Below are 18,130 nucleotides of genomic sequence, written 5' to 3' on the forward strand. Positions count from 1 at the left end.
TAGTAGATGAACACATACAAATGTATCTTTCTGTGCATATAAAGTGAGGTCCAACCTATCATTTGGTACATTGTACAATGGTGGGTGAGTGAGTGACTTGGCATTTGTAATAAAGCGCAAGGATGCATGATAAACAGAGTCCAGTCTCTGTAAGACGGAGGAGGTTGCATGATAAACAGAGTCCAGTATCTGTAAGACGGAGGAGGCTGCATGCATATACAACAAGTCACCATAATCAATTACAGAGAGAAATGTGGCCTGAACAAGCTTCTTTCTAGCCATAAGTGGGAAGCAAGCCTTATTACGAAAATAAAAACCCATTTTCAATTTAAGCTTTGTCACAAGATCATCCACATGAACTTTAAAGGACAATTTGTCATCCAACCAAATACCTAGGTATTTGTAGGATGACCCTTTTTCAATGGATAAGCCACCAGATGTGACAATGCTAACGTTCTCTGGCAGAGTTCTAGCTCTGGTAAAGGTCATGAATTTAGTTTTTTGTATATTCAAGACCAGTTTGAGACCATAAAGGGAGGCCTGCAGTGACTGAAAAGCAGTCTGGAGCTCTTCAACAGCCTGAACCAGAGAAGGAGCACATGAATATATGACTGTATCATCTGCATATAGATGTAACTTTGCTGGTTGCATCCCATTTCCCAAATCATTAATAAAAATTGAGAACAACACAGGAGCTAAAATGGAACGCTGGGGCACACCTCTATTAATCTCAAGAAAGCTAGACTTGTGATTGTCAGTATATACACATTGTGTTCTGTCAGAAAGATAGTTCCTAAACGAATTTACTGCCCCTTCATTGAGACCAATGTTTCTGAGTCTAGCTAGCAACAATTCATGGTCAACTGAATCAAATGCCTTTGATAAATCCACAAACAGAGCAGCACAATGTTGCTTTTCATCAAGTCCATTAATGATGTAGTTTGCCACTGCCATAGCTGCAGTTGTGGTGCTGTGCCCCGATCTAAAGCCAGACTGAACCCCGCTCAGTATGTTCTTTTCAATGAAGATGTTTTTAAACTGTGAGTTCACTAGGGATTCATAGACTGGCCAGGATAGGGAGTTTAGAGGTGGTACAATAGTTATTAGCATCTGAGGGATCTCCACCCTTTAGCAGTGGGAGGGGTATGGAATTAGTCAAGAGACTCAAGTTGAAAATGTGAGCCACAGGTTCAGTAATAATACCATCTGCTATCTTTAAGAGGTAGGGGTCCAGGTTGTCTGGACCTGCAGATGTTTTTGTGTTTATTGCCTTTAGTGCTTTATAGACCTCAGTATAAGAAACAGGCTCAAAGTTAAAATGGTTCACATGAGGGCCTATATCATAGTTGACTGTAACAGAGCTTACATTAGAGGCCTGGGCCCCACCATTATCAACAACTGAACCAGCAGATATGAAGTGCTTGTTAAAAACCCCTATAACAGAGCTGACATTAGAGGCCTGGGCCCCACCATTATCAACAACTGAACCAGCAGATATGAAGTGCTTGTTAAAAACCCCTATAACAGAGCTGACATTAGAGGCCTGGGCCCCACCATTATCAACAACTGAACCAGCAGATATGAAGTGCTTGTTAAAAACCCCTAAAATATTGGCTTTATCCTTCACTTCATTAGAATCCATCATTAAATGGTCAGGAAGGCCAGAGGAGACATTAGAACCTGACACTGATTTGATTAGCTTCCAGAACTTGGTAGGATTGTTTAGGTTCTTTGTGACTGCATTTAAATAGTCATCTGATTTGGACTTCCTGATCAATCCTGTGCATTTGTTTCTTAGCGCTCTGAAGGAGGCCCAGTCAACAGGAACATTTGTATGTCGAGCTTGAGCCCAAGAGATATTTCTCTTTCTAATCAATTCTGCCAAGTTATCTGAAAACCAGGGATTGTCCCTTCCACTGATTCTACATTTCTTCACAGGGGCATGCTTATCACAAATCGACACAAGTTTTATATAAAAATAGTCCCAGGCAGTGTCAACATGGGGAATCAGACTTAGTCTGTCATTATTATGGTACAGATCATGTAAGAACGCTTGCTCATCATACTGTCGAAAATGTCTTTTAAAAATATAACAGGGTTTGGCTTTGGTCATTTTTTTATTTCTAACACAGCGATCACTGACATCATTACAGAATATCCCAGTCCATGTGTATTTGTGAGGGGTATTCGTTAGAATAATGTCCAATAGCGTTGATTTGTTAGGTGCTCTGGACAAGAGCGAGAATATTTTTACTTGTCAAACAGCAGTCAAGCATCGATCACCATGTCACCAGAATAAGACCCTCAATATTTATTGGAAAACAGCATCATGTTCATCACCTTGCACTTTCACCACGCTGTGAAGTTCATCATAAATTATTCCATCTGTTGCCTAATAAACTGCATGGCTTCCCGAGTCGTAGTGGGAGGACCACACAACATATCATCGGGTGACTCCAAATGTACTTCGAGATAATGGTTATTATATCAATATTTACTTAAAGGCGTTCCCACCGCCATTTCCCCAATAATTAATTTTACCGACACAAAAAGATCCCACCATGTCGAATGAACAAATTATCTGTTGACATTTATAAAATTACACCGAACCTTCCTGTTTCCATTACAGCTGTCGAGATTTGTTTTTATATACAATATGACTTTACTCGCATAAAAACTATGGATGGAAAAGAGGTTAGTGTAATCAGTTAATTAGTTCTATGTTCATCGGAAGCAGGCTCAGTAAGATCAATAGAACTGCTTTATAACATGAAATACTGTATGGGACAGAATGGTTGGTTCTATGTCTATGCATATCTACATGTATCTGTCAAACATAGGTACATTATATATTCATTATTTCTCTGGATGGATCAAACCCATTTCATAGTTCTGTGACCCATATCCATATCACTCGAAATCAATTACTCTGACTTGTGTCTGAGTTTCATTAAGGGTGATCAATTATTATTACAAATGTGAGCTCACACAATAGCAGGCTCGCTCTGGTAAAGACAGTTACAGTTGAAGTCGGAAGTTTACATACACCTTAGCCAAATACATTTAATCTCAGTTTTTCACAATTCCTGACATTTAATCCTAGTAAAAATTCCCTGTCTTAGGTCAGTTAGGATCATCACTTTATTTTAAGAATGTGAAATGTCAGAATAATAGTAGAGAGAATTATTTATTTCAGCTTTTATTTATTTCACATTCCCAGTGGGTCAGAAGTTTACATTCACTCAATTAATATTTGGTAGCATTGCCTTTAAATGGTTTAACTTGGGTCAAACGTTTCGGGTAGCCTTCCACAAGATTCCCACAATAAGTTGGGTGAAATTTGGCCCATTCCTCCTGACAGAGCTGGTGAAACTGAGTCAGGTTTGTAGGCCTTGCTCGCACACAATCTTTCAGTTCTGGCCAAAAATGATCTATAGGATTGAGGTCAGGAATTTCTGATTGCCACTACAATACCTTGACTTCATTGTCCTTAAGCCATTTTGCCACAACTTTGGATGTATGCTTGGGGTCATTGTCCATTTGGAAGACCCATTTGCGACCAAGCTTTAACTTCCTGACTGATGTCTTGAGATGTTGCTTCAATATATCCATGTAATTGTCCTTCCTCATGATGCCATCTACCCCCACAACATGATGCTGCCACACCCGTGCTTCACGGTTGGGATGGTGTTCTTCGGCTTGCAAGCCTCCCCCTTTTTCCTCTAAACGTAACGATGATAATTATGCCCAAACAGTTCTATTTTTGTTTCATCAGACCAGAGGACATTTCTCCAAAAAGTACGATCTTCGTCCCCATGTGCAGTTGCAAACCGTAGTCTGGCTTTTTTATAGCGGTTTTGGAGCAGTGGCTTCTTCCTTGCTGAGCGGCCTTTCAGGTTATGTCAATATAGGACTCGTTTTACTGTGGATATAGATACTTTGTACCTGTTTCCTCCAGCATCTTCACAAGGTCCTTTGCTATTGTTCTGTGATTGATTTGCGCGTTTTCACCAAAGTACATTCATCTATAGGAGACAGACCGCGTCTTCTTCCTGAGCGGTATGACGGCTGCTTGGTCCCATGGTGTTTATACTTGCGTACTATTGTTTGTACAGATGAACGTAGTACCTTCAGGTGTTTGGAAATTTGTGGAGGTCTACAATTTTTAGAGGTCTTGGTACACCTCCAATTGACTCAAATTGTGTAAATTATTCTATAGGAAGCTTCTAAAGCCATGACATTATTTTCTGGAATTTTCCAAGCTGTTTAAAGGCACAGTCAACTTAGTGTATGTAAACTTCTGACCCACTGGAATTGTGATACAGTGAATTATAAGTGAAATAATCTGCCTGCAAACAATTGTTGGAAAAATTACTTGTGTCATGCACAAAGTAGATGTCCTAACCGACTTGCCAAAACTATAGTTTGTTAACAAGAAATTTGTGGAGTGGTTGAAAAACGAGTTTTAATGACTTCAACCTAAGTGTATGTAAACTTCCGACTTCAACTGTATGTTTTTACGGTAAAACTGGCAGGAGTCCCGTTTGGCAGAAACAGATCCGGAAACATTCCTGCGGGTATGGAACAGCAAATGCTTTAATTTGCATTTTGAAGGTTTATCTTCCTGGAAGAAAACTAATTAGCATGAATTGTTAAATCCTTGTGTTCATGGTGGCTGCACTAGAAATTGAAAGGAGGAGAAGAAACCCTCTTTACTCTGTAGGTCTGTATGTTTGTGTGCAGTTAGAACATATCTCCGCATTGTGCAGGGTTATGACATTCCTGAGGGAACACAAGGTATATTGGTTTCTATTGGATTTGATTTCTGTAATTTGATTCCAGTCATACACCAATCCAGAAAGACAGTTGATTTGTAAGAGTGAGTGAGTGTGAGTGAGAGGGTGTGTGCTTGTGCGTGCATGTGTGGCTTCCATCTGATGATTTCACAATGAAACAAAGAAGCACCTTCAACATCCAACTATTGCCTGTCAGCCCATAAAATGGCATTACAGTTACCATGTCAATACCATGTCAATAGCCGTGACAATATCAGCCAAGCATCATCCTGATTTAAAACTCTGAGTAAAAATGTTGGTACATTTACCAATATTACACCAAAAGAATAATGCTCCAAAACACTCAAAACAGTTTCTCCAGTTATGGGCACTTTAGTTTACTCTGTACTGCAAAACAGTGTTTGGGTCACATAAATTCAAGAACAACTTATTGGATGCAGTTTGCTGTAAAGTTTTATTCACACTTGCTCTCTCAGACATCATACATGACTGCAGTGGGGTGAGAGTCTTTATGATTCCACTTCAGAAATGGAACCAAATAAAGGACCTATTCAGACATATCTTCAAGGTATGTTTTACCACAAAAAGCTAAATAACCCTGTGGGATTCAAGATGACTTGTTGGAAACATTCTCACAGTTATATCATTTTTGTTGTTGCTGATTAAATAGACTATAAACCTTACAGTATCAACACAGTATTTGTCTAGAAAATAATAGCATAAATTGGCGTCTAGACATAAATACATGGTGGCTGTTCTAGCTCTTATCATGAACTGGAGCGACCTGGCTTGGGAGGCCAATAGAAGGAAATACAGCCCTGGCAGGAACACATCTGTCAAGTCAAAGTACATTTCCTGCTGATTGTTCAATAAAAGATGGATTACCCTAACATACCACCGCATTGATTCTCATCTATATTGTCTTCCTCCTCAGTCGATACTCGTCTGCTTATTTACCACAAGGCAGATCACTTAAAACAGCATCAAGCTAATTCTTACTGCTGTAAACTGGAGTAAATGGTGAGAAAATACAGAAAAGAGATGCTTGATGTTTGTTCATTATGTCTTTATACAGGCATAAAACCAAAGACAAGATAGATGAGGTGAATGAATCTGGGCAAAACATAGGCCTAGTATGGCCATAGTATGGGCAAAAGTTCAGATAGAGGAAAGTAGGCGTCATCTACCCATCATCTACCTGTATTCAACTATTGGTTAAGGGATTGTAAGTATGTATTTCACGGTATGGTCTACACATGTATTCAGCGCATGTGACAAATACAGTTTGATTTGATTTGCACGATGAGTGGTTCCTCTCTCTGCCTGGATGAACATGGAAATGCCATACTAGCTGCTGCATTGCCAAGAAATCTCCCTGCGTCCTGCCCAACACGGCAATGGGATATTAAATAGCCGCTAGCTTAAAAACTTCTTCAGGCTAGGGTCTATTTTTCTCAATTTCCACCTGACTGACGTGCCCAAAGTAAACTGCCTGTTGCTCAGGCCCTGAAGCCAGGATATGCATATAATTGGTACCATTTGAAAGAAAACACTCTGAAGTTTGTAGAAATGTTAAAATAATGTAGGAGATTATAACACAATAGATATGGTAGGAGGAAATCCAAAGAAAAACCAACCAGATTTGTTTGTTTTTGAGCCTATGCTCTTCCAATGGACCGCATAGGGAAATCATTAATTCTAGCTCCCAGTATGCAATTCCTATGGCTTCCACTGGATGTCAGTAGTCTTTGTTCAAGGTTTCAGGCTTGTTTCTTCCAAAATGAGGAAGAAATATGAGTTTTTCTACAGGGATACAGACTTGGAAATTCGTGTATGCACGCACCTGCTAATATCGCTTTCCTATTGAACATACTTCTTTCCGTTTGAAACATTATAGTATAATTACATTTTAGGGTATCTGAGAATTAAATAGAAACATATTTTGACTTTATGAAACAAAGTTTAGGGGTATATTTTCGGATTCCTATCTTGGCATGTTGAACGAGTGGATTACTTAAATCTATGGCGTCAACTAAACAGACTTTTGGGATATAAAGAAGGATTTTATCTAACAAAACGACACTACATGTTATAGCTGGGACACTTTGGATGACAAATCAGAGGAAGATTTTCAAAAAGCAAGTGAATATTTAATCGCTATTTGTGAATTTATGAAACCTGTGCCGGTGGAAAATATGTTGATGTGGGCCGCCGTCCTCAAACAATCGCATGGCATGCTCTCGCTGTAAAGCCTACTGTAAATTGGACAGTGCAGTTAGATTAACAAGAATTTAAACTTTTAACCGATATAAGACACTTGTATGTACCTAAATGTTTAAAATCCATAATTTTTATGATTATTTATTTGAATTGCGCACCCTCCAGTTTCACCGGAAGTTGTCCCGCTAGCGGGACCCCTAGCCTTAGGAAGTTTTTAATGACATGCTATATGTCATGCTTGAGGACATTAGCGATAAGTAGCTCTATCAGAATGGCTTTAATGTCTCCCTGAATATTTTTCTCTCTCCTTTGAGCAGGAGCAGATCAATACATTTTGTTCAACACATACACTTTCCGATCCAATACATTTACATCTTTCGGTCTGCTCTGCGAGGTGCATTGATTTGTGTGAATCTCTCTCTCTCTCTCTCTCTCTCTGTGTGTGTGGTTGTGTTTGTGAGAGAAAGAGTGAGAGAGCATGTCTGTGTGTGGTCTCGCTCACTGATTGGGGGGGACACTGTCATATTCCTTCCCGGAGCAACTTGAGCATGTTTGCCATGACCACACAGCCCCTGTCCTGTTTACAATTTTAAACAGGACAGGGGCTGCCTGTTAGTGTGCTGGTGCATGTGCGAGTGGGTAGTGCATGTGTGAGCATGTGTGCATGTGTGACCACACACAGAAAGGCTCTCTCACTTTTACTCTCCGAAAGATGTCAATTTATTGGATCGGAAAGTGTATGTTTTGAACAAAATGTATTGGACCACAATGTAAATAAGCTTATAAGCTTCATTGTGTTATCATTAATGATTTTCTTAAATCATATGTGGAGGCGTCACAGGCTGGAGCGCCCTTATGTATGTATTTAAACAAAATTGCAATGTATGTGTCCTGGAGGCAATGGGTCTACGTGCATCCATGTGTGTGTGCATATAGCACACAATCCTCCTCAGTCTAAGGCCAATAACAGTAATGAGTTGGATCAATGAGCTGACGTACTGAGGAGGAGCTATCTGGACTGTCTCTGGTAGCGTGCCACACCCACCAAGTGTCTGTCTGTATCACACATACCCTATCTGAGGCCATTGACTCAAGGTTGGTGGCAGCAGCAGCACAGCACTTGTAACGCTCGTCTTCCTCCTCGTCTGAAGAGGAGCATGGATCGGACCAAAACGCAGCGTGGGTTGAATACATATCTTTTAATAAAGCAACGAAGACGAAAAAACTCTTAAACAAAATACAAAACAAATAAACGACGTGAACGAACGAACGAACGAAAACAGTACCGTGTGGCGCACAAACACAGACACGGCAACAATCACCCACAAACAAACCGTGAGAACAGCCTACCTTAATATGGTTCTCAATCAGAGGAAACGTAAAATACCTGCCCCTGATTGAGAACCATATCAGGCTAATTGAAAATGAACCCAACATAGAAACACATAACATAGAATGCACACCCCAACTCACGCCCTGACCATACTAAACAAAGACAAAACAAAGGAAACAAGGTCAGGAACGTGACAGCACTGAATACGAATGACTTGTCTGTGACGCAACAGTGGTGACAAATTGGCCCAAGAAGTGCATCAGCTGCCTGTGAACCTACATTATATTGCTTTGACTGCTCTTAGGAATCAATGTGTTACGTGGAATGAGTAAATGTGGTGATTTCTTCTTCGGTGGTGTATCGACATTATCCATTCATTCCATGGACTTTTTGATCATGAATGATAATAACCAACACACTACTAATGACAATCAATCCTCAACCAGCTATACTACAGTGTTTACTTATTCCCTCTTCTCTGTAAATCCCACTTCCACTCATGCTTATTATTCAGTGTGCTCATTAGGTACCAAACACATCAGTTGTAGCATTTCCCACCGCTTCCTTCTCCATTCTCATTGGTCCTGGTGGACAGGCTTTTGCCAACAAAATATATATACGTATCTTGTATCTTCAGTGTCGCCACTCGAAAATTAAAACGGTTCTAACTCGACCATACTGTATACTGTACATGGAACAACTGTCTGCATTGACATACACTAAAATAAAATCATCCCCTCATCCTGACATTGATTCACTGTGGAGGTCTCTCAGAATGTTTCTCATATCTGCTGCAATCACTCTCTGATAGGACTGTTCCTGGACACTAATCTGAGTACAATTCAAAGGTTCTTGCTAATCAAGCCCTAAAGAATATTGTATTCCCTATGTGTCACGCCCTGATCTGTTTCACCTGTTCCTGTGATTGTCTCCACCCCCTCCAGGTGTCGCTTATTTTCCCCAGTGTATTTATCCCTGTGTTTCCTGTCTCTCTGTGCCAGTTCGTCTTGTATGTTAGTCAAGTCAACCAGCGTGTTTTTCCCGTACTCCTTTTGCTATTCTCTTTTGATAGTCTTCCCGGTTTTGACCCCTGCCTGACTGGACTACTTTCCCGCCTGCCTGATCATCCTGCCTGCCCTGACCTTGATTCTGCCTGTCCTTCGGTACCTTTTGGACTCTAAACTGGTTTTGACCCTTTTGCCTGTTCACGACCATTCTCTTGCCTTATTGGATAAAAAAATATTGTAAGACTCCAACCATCTGCCTCCTGTGTCTGCATCTGGGTCTCGCCTTGTGTCATGATACTATGGCCATAATCATAATGGCTGAGAAATTGTCACATCCATAATCATCATCATCCTACGCTCATGACAATAATATTAATGAACGTGTCATCAGTGTTCCAGTCCATCAGCGGCCAGCTGGGTCTCAGAGGACCAGTGTTCACCACATTGTGTGCCTGTAACCAGCCGTGTCCAGTGTCACTATTCGTCTTAGCCTGTGGGATAAAATCAATTCCTCCAGAATGATGTTTTCCAGAAAGGAAAATGCAAACTCTGTAAATCAGAAAGGACTTCCTGTAGAGCATTCACTGTGATTGATCTGACTGTGGACTAGATTTAGGAGGCATGGTTTAGATACTAGGTGTAGGCTTTTACCAGTTCTTCAAGGGTAGTGTTCAGTAGTCACGAAACAGGATAAATTACTTTTAAATGGAGTAAAACTCCCACAAAGGCCACCGTGCCTGCCTGCAAAACCATTCTGCTAAGCATACACACAGCGTCAACACTTTTTAATTTGGTCCTTTAAAACAATTTGTTGACAATGATTTATGTTTTAGTAGTGAGAGTGAAATCTTTCTAGGACAAAGAATAACACATGTTGTAAAACAGTGGGTTCAGAAGAACTGCAGAAAGTAAGTACTCATTTACAGCAAAGTGAATAGTGTGTGAGTTACAGTACAGTAGGTAAGGTGAATGTCCACAGCTCATTTGGTGGAGAGAGAACAACAGGCAGTACCCTGCCAGTGGTGTCATGTACGTTTCATGAGTCCTGGCACAAAGCCCTCTCTCTCCCTCTTTTCCTCCAGTTAACAACTTTCTACCCAGGGAGACGAGAACTGACAAGCTCAGCGATACAGTAATTGGCTTCACTAAGATGACATCCCAGGTAGACATAGTTGGTAAAATACATGAAAAGGTGCACTGTGTTAAGATTGTCCGTCTGTCTCATCTTACAGTTGTCCACTGACATGTGGTGAGAGTCGACTGCCCTCATGGGGGTTGGCCCCGTCCAAAAAGATTATCGTTGATTGGTTAAGTACAATTCGTCAGATGATTTAACATTACAGAACTAAAATATCATTTGGACTTTGAGTCTGGCAATAATCATGTTGCATTCATTTCAAGGATAACTACAAAACTAATTTTGGACAAGGATGGAGTCAAGTACAGTCTTTGTTTACTTTGTGAGAAACTACAGTGTCATCCCTGGTGGTGGAAATCTTTAGTCTCAGAGGACCTGTCACATGTATTTAGTGATTTAAAGCAGCAATTAGCAGTTGAAACAATAACAAAGCGCTCTCTGTTTCGGTAAAAGCTGAGGGATGGGGCTGGAGAAATGTAACTACTCTTAAATTAATAGACTGAGCTATGGATGCAAGGACTGACCATCCACAATATCAACATTAGTTTTAACCATGTTTTAAAGCTGCATAGTGTTTGTTTAAAATTACATTGTTAACTAACATTGGAGTAAAACAAGCTTATATTTTGAGTTCTGATGGGGTACAACAGTTGAACTAAGCTCATGAGACATTAATAAGTTATTTTCTTCATGAATAAATGGGTACATATCATAAATTTATAAGTACAAAAAATGGTTGTAGCAACTGCAGATTGCCCCTTTAATTAAGTTCCTCCCTGCCTATGTCTATCCTCCCGCCATTCCTCCCTGACTCTGTCTCTCCTCCTCCCTTTCCCTGGTGAGACACAACCTGCAGGTCACCAAGATGCCTCTGCTTCCTGTTCCTGCTTCTTACTTTATTTACGTCAGAGTAGTTTAGTCAGCCTCCAGGGATTGACTGACTTCTGAACCTTTCAGACTGGGAAAATAGGTTACTGTATATGGCAGAAAACCACATATACACAGGAGATCGCCTTGTGATACTGTGGCTTAGAATGGTTTGAGTAAAAACTCTGCCAGGAAACTTGTATTACGTGGTCCCGTGTGGCTCATTTGGTAGAGCATGGCGCTTGCAACGCCAGGGTTGTGGGTTCATTCCCCACGGGGGGACCAGGATGAATATGTATGAACTTTCCAATTTGTAAGTCGCTCTGGATAAGAGCGTCAGCTAAATGATTTAAATGTTAAATGTAAATGTATTACCCTCCACAGACAATGGGACAATTAAGATGGAGATGTTTGTAGATGCACTTTCATAAAGAGTTTATCTATTTAGAAAATATAAATGTTATAAGTAGCCTGCAATTTGTGATTGTTAAGATTATCATAACTCAGTTCAAAGTTTTCATACAAAAAATAAATAGTCAGGCTTTTTTATTGCAGCCATTAGATGATGTACAGTAGTGCTTTGTAACATACGTAATACAATGAATTTTAATTGTGATTTAATAGTTGATTAAAACATTTATCTGATGATTATTTGGGAAATATCGAGCATTGTTGTACTGATGTTAGATACACTCACATATATGCAGGGCAGGCACACACACACATATACACACACACACACACACACATATACACACACATCCACACACATACACACACACATATACACACACATACACACACACACATATACACACACACTTATACACATACACACACACATACACACACAAACACAATTCAACACACTCCCACCAAAACAAACTGAAAACAATCAGTGGAGGAAGGGGTGGCCCTCTTCGAGGAAGCCCACAGCAGCCAATTACCCTAATCCTCTCCCCAATCAGCAACATGCCTTCCCCTGATAAGACTAAGCAGCTCCAGACTCACCCATGGAAAAGAAGGGGATCCCCAGCAGCGTGGAGTTAAACTTCCCGTCGGAGATGAAGAAGATGCCAGCTGCAGTCACGTTGGCGATGGCTATGGTGAGCACACCCAGTAGACCCAGGAAGGGCTTCCCCCTCAGGCAGTCCCTCATGGAGCTGGAGATGGTGGCTGCCAGCAGGAGGAGCACCATGCTGACCAGCACCTCCCCTTTAGCCAGCACGCCCGTCTGGTGGAAATCCCTCCACAGGCTGAAGGAGGTGAGAGACTGGATGTGCAGGTCCTCGCTGAGCGTGGACAGGCGCGTGATGAGGGCGCAGAAGGCGTTCTCCCATTTCTCTGCGATGACGTCCTGAACCACGGGGCCATGATTGCGGAGGTAGTAGGTGATCTGGACGGCCCGGGCAAACTTCACCTGCTGGTCTCGGCTGTTGGGCGAGAAGGCCACTCCACCCAGCTGGTGGCCGATGAAAGACACACGACCGTCCTGGGAGATGGAGCACAGCAGACAGGATACTATCAGACACACTGACAGAGGAATCTCAAGTACCTACAGAGCATAGCTGGAGATATGCTGTTTGGTTTCTGTCGCCTGAAATAACAACAGTCGGTTATGTTTTTGGATTATGATTACCTTGTGAATGATTTGAACACTGTGACCCATCAATCAACCATTACATAATGCATGAATTCCCTGCAGGAGAGATAATGACACATTTAATACATTTTACGGTAAGATAAATAATGTTATAATATCATATTTACTAAGCAATAGTAAAATTGCACTATGATAAACTATTCCCATCATTTATACTATAGTAAATTGTGTATCTGGGAATCATGCCTGAAAATGTCTGATTACTACAGCTACTACAGAATCAGAGCAGTATGATTCCTAAAACACTGTTGAATAAGACATACATTAAACCAATCACTGGCTGCCTAGTTGTTTTTAGAAAGGCATATTTTGTCCTATCAGATTGGCGCGCCACTAGTATAGGGATGCAGTGATATTCATTCCCCCAGAAGGTGACTGATATGTGGAGATGAGATATAGGACACCACTTAACTGTCCTCCAGAGAAGATGGATCTCCTAGACAAGTGGGGGAACAGTTAACTTGTCAGACAATTGTGAAATGATGCAAATGTAATAGAGCATTGTTTGTTCCTTTCGGACAAGGGCCCTAGATGGTCTGATTTGATCACTATTTGTAATCTGCAGCCTACTGTACTGTACAGACAATCCTGGATCGCTTCAATACAATACTTGATGTTGATTGTACAACTCTAACGTCAGAAAATGAATGATTCCATGGGGTATTGTCATTAAATATCACTTGCACTGTCAGCAGAACAGGGAATTGCCTGGTATTACTGCCATTCATTCCCTATCATTATCATGTAGATGGGGTAATCAGTAAGAGCTTCTTAAAACAGTGGGCCTGGACATTATAGCCAACCCCACACCACAAAGACTCCTCTAACAAGCAGACGACATGAAAGTCTGACATACCAACCAGCGATGTAAACGTTCGTAGTACAGTGGCGTGGCTTGTTTTAGCATCAGACTAGTAAGCACATGAGTAAAGCCACCAGCTGATATCACAGCACTGAATGAAGAGCAACAAATGTGTCAAGACATTCAGCTCAGACAGACGGGGAATATCAATGATGCAGACGACACCACACAACGCATGGCGCCATGGAAGTATCTGCCAAAGAGGGGTGGAAAAGAAGGTCAGTATATGGTCAGTATATTCCAACCTTAAAACGGAAGCCTTTTACCCCGATGAGGTGAAAGGGGTTGGTGGCAAAGGGTGCACAAGGGCCAGAGACATATAGCGAATCAGGCAACTAGCTGCAATAGTAATGCATGGAGACCGTGGCCTTGGATGCAGAGGAATGAACGGTAGTAGGATGTGCTGTCTAGAAGGGATTTAGGGACAGCCCAGTATGAATGAACAGAGCAGGCCCAAGTGCATTACACAGCTAGGCCTGGTGCAGGAGGATTAGCTAGCTCACACTAGAAATGCTCATATTGGAGGAGACACAGTAGCTAGACATGTGCCTTGCAATTTAAGATGCTCTGTGTAGCAAAGGCATTATTTTGTACAGTACAGTTTTCCACTCAGTGACTAGGCTACTCATGTTACCCAGCATAATGACTCTCACTCAAGGTAGATTATTACCTAAGGCTCTATCTACACTCATTAATTTAATGGGCTCAATGTGCCATGTTACTAGCAACAGATCTGGTCACCTGTTGTAAAATTAGGCTACCTGTTGTAACTGTGTAACAGCTGATTAAAATATAAACCTAATTTATAACCTACTGTTTAAAATGACATGGGCAGAGGTAGCCTAGCAGCCTAGCCATACATCTGCAGAGGGCTGCAATCACAGCATACATTTAGGAGGCATAACAATATTTTACAGGGGAAGACGGGATGCAGGCCCATACTAGTCTATCAGCTATGTCATTATATATGTGCAGGAGAGGGAGAAAGACACTGCATCAGAATAGGAAGGGGGACATTCCCTGTATACTGGAGCAGTGCAGGGCTGTGCCGCCAATTCACAACCTGCAGCTAACAACTAGCCTACACACCGGCAATTCAATCAATCTATTCTGAGTGTTTCCTTGCTTTGACTGCCTGAAATGAAGACATCAGCAGCCTACATAATAGGCTTAGTGAATACAACTATTGCGTTCATTGAGAAATTATTGCAGGTTTCAGACAGTGGGTTATGGTCTCATTACAGAAACATTGTCCCACTGTTAATCCAAGTAATTCGTTTTTTTTTTTTTAAATAACACAGCGTGTCAGTCACGTTCTCTGACACTAAAATCGGTAATTGATGCTTGCGGCCAACATAAACATTGTAGCCTATCATTTTACTATAATAAAACCGAATTCTCGCCTTCTTACCTTTAAGGTTGTATTTGGATAGCTCACGGGCACCTTCGAGAAAGTATAATTCGACAGAATAGCTAAACGGATATCTTCGAATATCGTAATTATATCATCCAAGATGCATCGCTTATCCTGATGGCTCAGGACACAGAGATGAGCGAAAGTGTAATTGAATCCCTTGTAATTAACACTCAAATCCAACACCTGCTTGTGAACCTGCAGGACCTGGTCGGCTAGCTCCAATATATTTCCCCCAGACTTAGCCAGTAGAATCAGTCTGCCATATCTGCCGGGGGTGTGCAGGTCGGAATAGAGCTTGTTTTTTGACTGGTCGATGGGGAAAAGGCTGTTCGCAAGACTCCGCTCTACTTTAGCAAAGCTGTGGGTCGGGGCAACCAGTATCTCGAGGTCCGTTTCGGGCTTGAATCTGCTCAGCACTGTAGATCCGAAAATGATGGTTAAGACTGCGGGAACGGTGAGGAAAAAAACCGGATGCCTACTAACAAATAAGCCCAGCCAGTAGAAAGAAGCTTTGAGCCCTCTGTGTATCATTTGCCGCAGCATCCTCCTCCAGATCCAGCTTGCAGATGCCCCGTTTCTTCCTATGAAGCACATGTGACATGAGACTCCGTTGCCCAGTTTATTCAATCTGTATGATAATACACTACACCTGGAAAAAGAGCACTGCAGCAATTTCCAACAAGACTGTCAGATATTGCTCATCTCTCGTTGCTTTTTTGGGTTTAATCTCAAGCCATTTCTCTCACTTATTAACCTCAGATCCGTGACTAGTCCTATTGCTCCTGCTGCAATAGCAGCAACCTGCGGCTGTCTGATGTGCTTGCATACCAAGTTCTAACTACACTATCGGTGCCGCCTACTTGACTGTAACCATGTGCTGGTTGAAGGGGGAAGACGGAGAAATGCTGATGGTGGGTTATTTTAGGAACACGCGCAATGGCCATAAGAGTCGTGAAATATTCACTGGTTGCACAATGGCCAAGTGCACTTCCTGAAATCACTCCCAATACCTCATGAATGAGAACCATACTGTTGCGCTTAAAGCTAAATAGCCAGTAGCCTAGGCTATGCTAGATGTATTTTATACGTGGGTGTATTTGATAAATCACATAGTCTTGCTCAAATTTAACACTAGCTAATGAATTAGCCTCGTGAGAGGGGGCGACAGCATGTCCTTCAAAGCCTTTCAAAGTCATGGGGAGTTTGCTGATGAAGTACTTTTTTCACCTCAGGAAGTTTATATTTACATTTTAGTCATTTAGCAGAAGCTCTTATTCAGAGTGACTTACAGGAGCAAAGTAAAGTAAAGACAACGCTGGATTGCCTCTCAATACAACACTTGTTTACACCTGCCACACAATCTGGGACAATACTGTCAATGATACCATCGGGTTACAGCAGGCTATCTATAGCTCACTTTTATCTGTTGGGATTCATTGGCAGTAAATAAACAAACAAGCAATTCAGCCCCATTGAGGCGATTCAGCGACATAATCGGAATTCGTATTTTCAGCACCAGAACAGCGTGGACAGCGACAGTCACTTGACACTGGAGAGTCCCAGGCCAGGATACATGGAAAGGGGCCTATAGAGAGGGAGACGCCTAGAATAACCTGGAAGGCACCCCTATGAACTCTGCATCCTTGCATGACGCTAGCTGCAACTACCTCCACTAGGCTACATACATTCAAAAGACACATTGACAAAATTGTTGCCTAATATAGTCATGTTTGTTCCCTTGTGCACTGTGAAGTGTGCCCTCTCCTTGGAGAACGGATTCACTATTGCTCTCCTCAGTGATTGACCAGACCACTTGCCTTTAAATATGTGCCAAGGGTTTTCTTTAAAAATCCACCAGGTCTGTGGGATGGTCACATGCACACTGCTGTTATTATAAGTGAAAGGAAAACATCTCAAGACAAGTGGATGAAGTGGAAGCTTAATGCTGAGACCACCCTGGTTACTGCAATATGATCAAATATGCAATGTAATACCTGTAGGCTACTGTTAACTAACTCTCCCTTCACTCAATGCCAGTCACACCACGTCAACAAACTAATGAATTGAGTTTGTGACGCTTTCTGATGAATGGTGTTGTGAAAGAGTGTAACACAATCCTCCAGTCTGCGTTGCTTCACACTAATGACTTTTCATTCAGCTCACTTATAAGAGAAATGATCTAATTATGGTGATGCATTCTCCAAAGTGCACATAAAAACAAGCATGGCATTGAAAGTGCAGCAAGACATCCATCATGGCAATGAAGTCATATACGGCATACATCAAATAAATAATCATAATAACGTCAGGGAGGAAATTAAGTCACCAACAAAGCTAGTAAAGGAAGTTCTCCAATTACTCTAGAAAGAAAGAAACCATATTGTAGAACAGTAGGTTTTGCTGCATGCTGATCTGCATTGGATGAAGAGCTTGGTTTGAGAGCTTCAAGTTCCTCGGTGTCCACTAAGGATCTATCATGGTCCACACACAACAATACAGTCATGACAATGCCTCTTCCCTCTCAGGAGGCTGAAAAGATTTCTCATGGGCGCTCAGAACCTTAGATCCTCAAAAAGTTCTACATCTGCACCATTGAGAGCATATTGACTGGCTACTTCACCGCTTGGTATGGACACTGCTTGACATCCGACTACAAGGCGCTACAGGTTGTAGTGCGTAGAGTCAGTACATTAGTGGGGCCGAGCTCCCTGCCATCCAGGACCTCAATACCAGGCAGTGTCAGAGGAAGGCCCAAAAAATTGTCAAAGACTCCAACCACCCAAGTCATAGACTTTTCTCTCTTCACAGCAAGCGGTACTGATGCATC

At 41.6% G+C, this 18,130-nt stretch overlaps 1 protein-coding gene across 1 annotated transcript in view; it reads right to left on the reverse strand.

The window, feature by feature from the left end:
• LOC139582878 (patched domain-containing protein 1) overlaps positions 1-16,146 on the reverse strand; it is a 35,046-nt gene extending 18,900 nt beyond the window's left edge. Inside the window, exons 1-2 of the mRNA XM_071413292.1 lie at positions 15,298-16,146; positions 12,373-12,853 (exon numbers count right to left, since the gene is read on the reverse strand). Of these exons, the coding sequence (XP_071269393.1) occupies positions 12,373-12,853; positions 15,298-15,897 (1,081 nt within the window). The 5' untranslated portion in view covers positions 15,898-16,146. The remainder of the gene's footprint in view (positions 1-12,372; positions 12,854-15,297) is intronic.
• Between the last annotated feature and the right edge of the window lie 1,984 nt (positions 16,147-18,130).

This window comes from Salvelinus alpinus, chromosome 8 (genome assembly GCF_045679555.1).
Source record: "Salvelinus alpinus chromosome 8, SLU_Salpinus.1, whole genome shotgun sequence".
Lineage (NCBI taxonomy): Eukaryota > Metazoa > Chordata > Actinopteri > Salmoniformes > Salmonidae > Salvelinus > Salvelinus alpinus.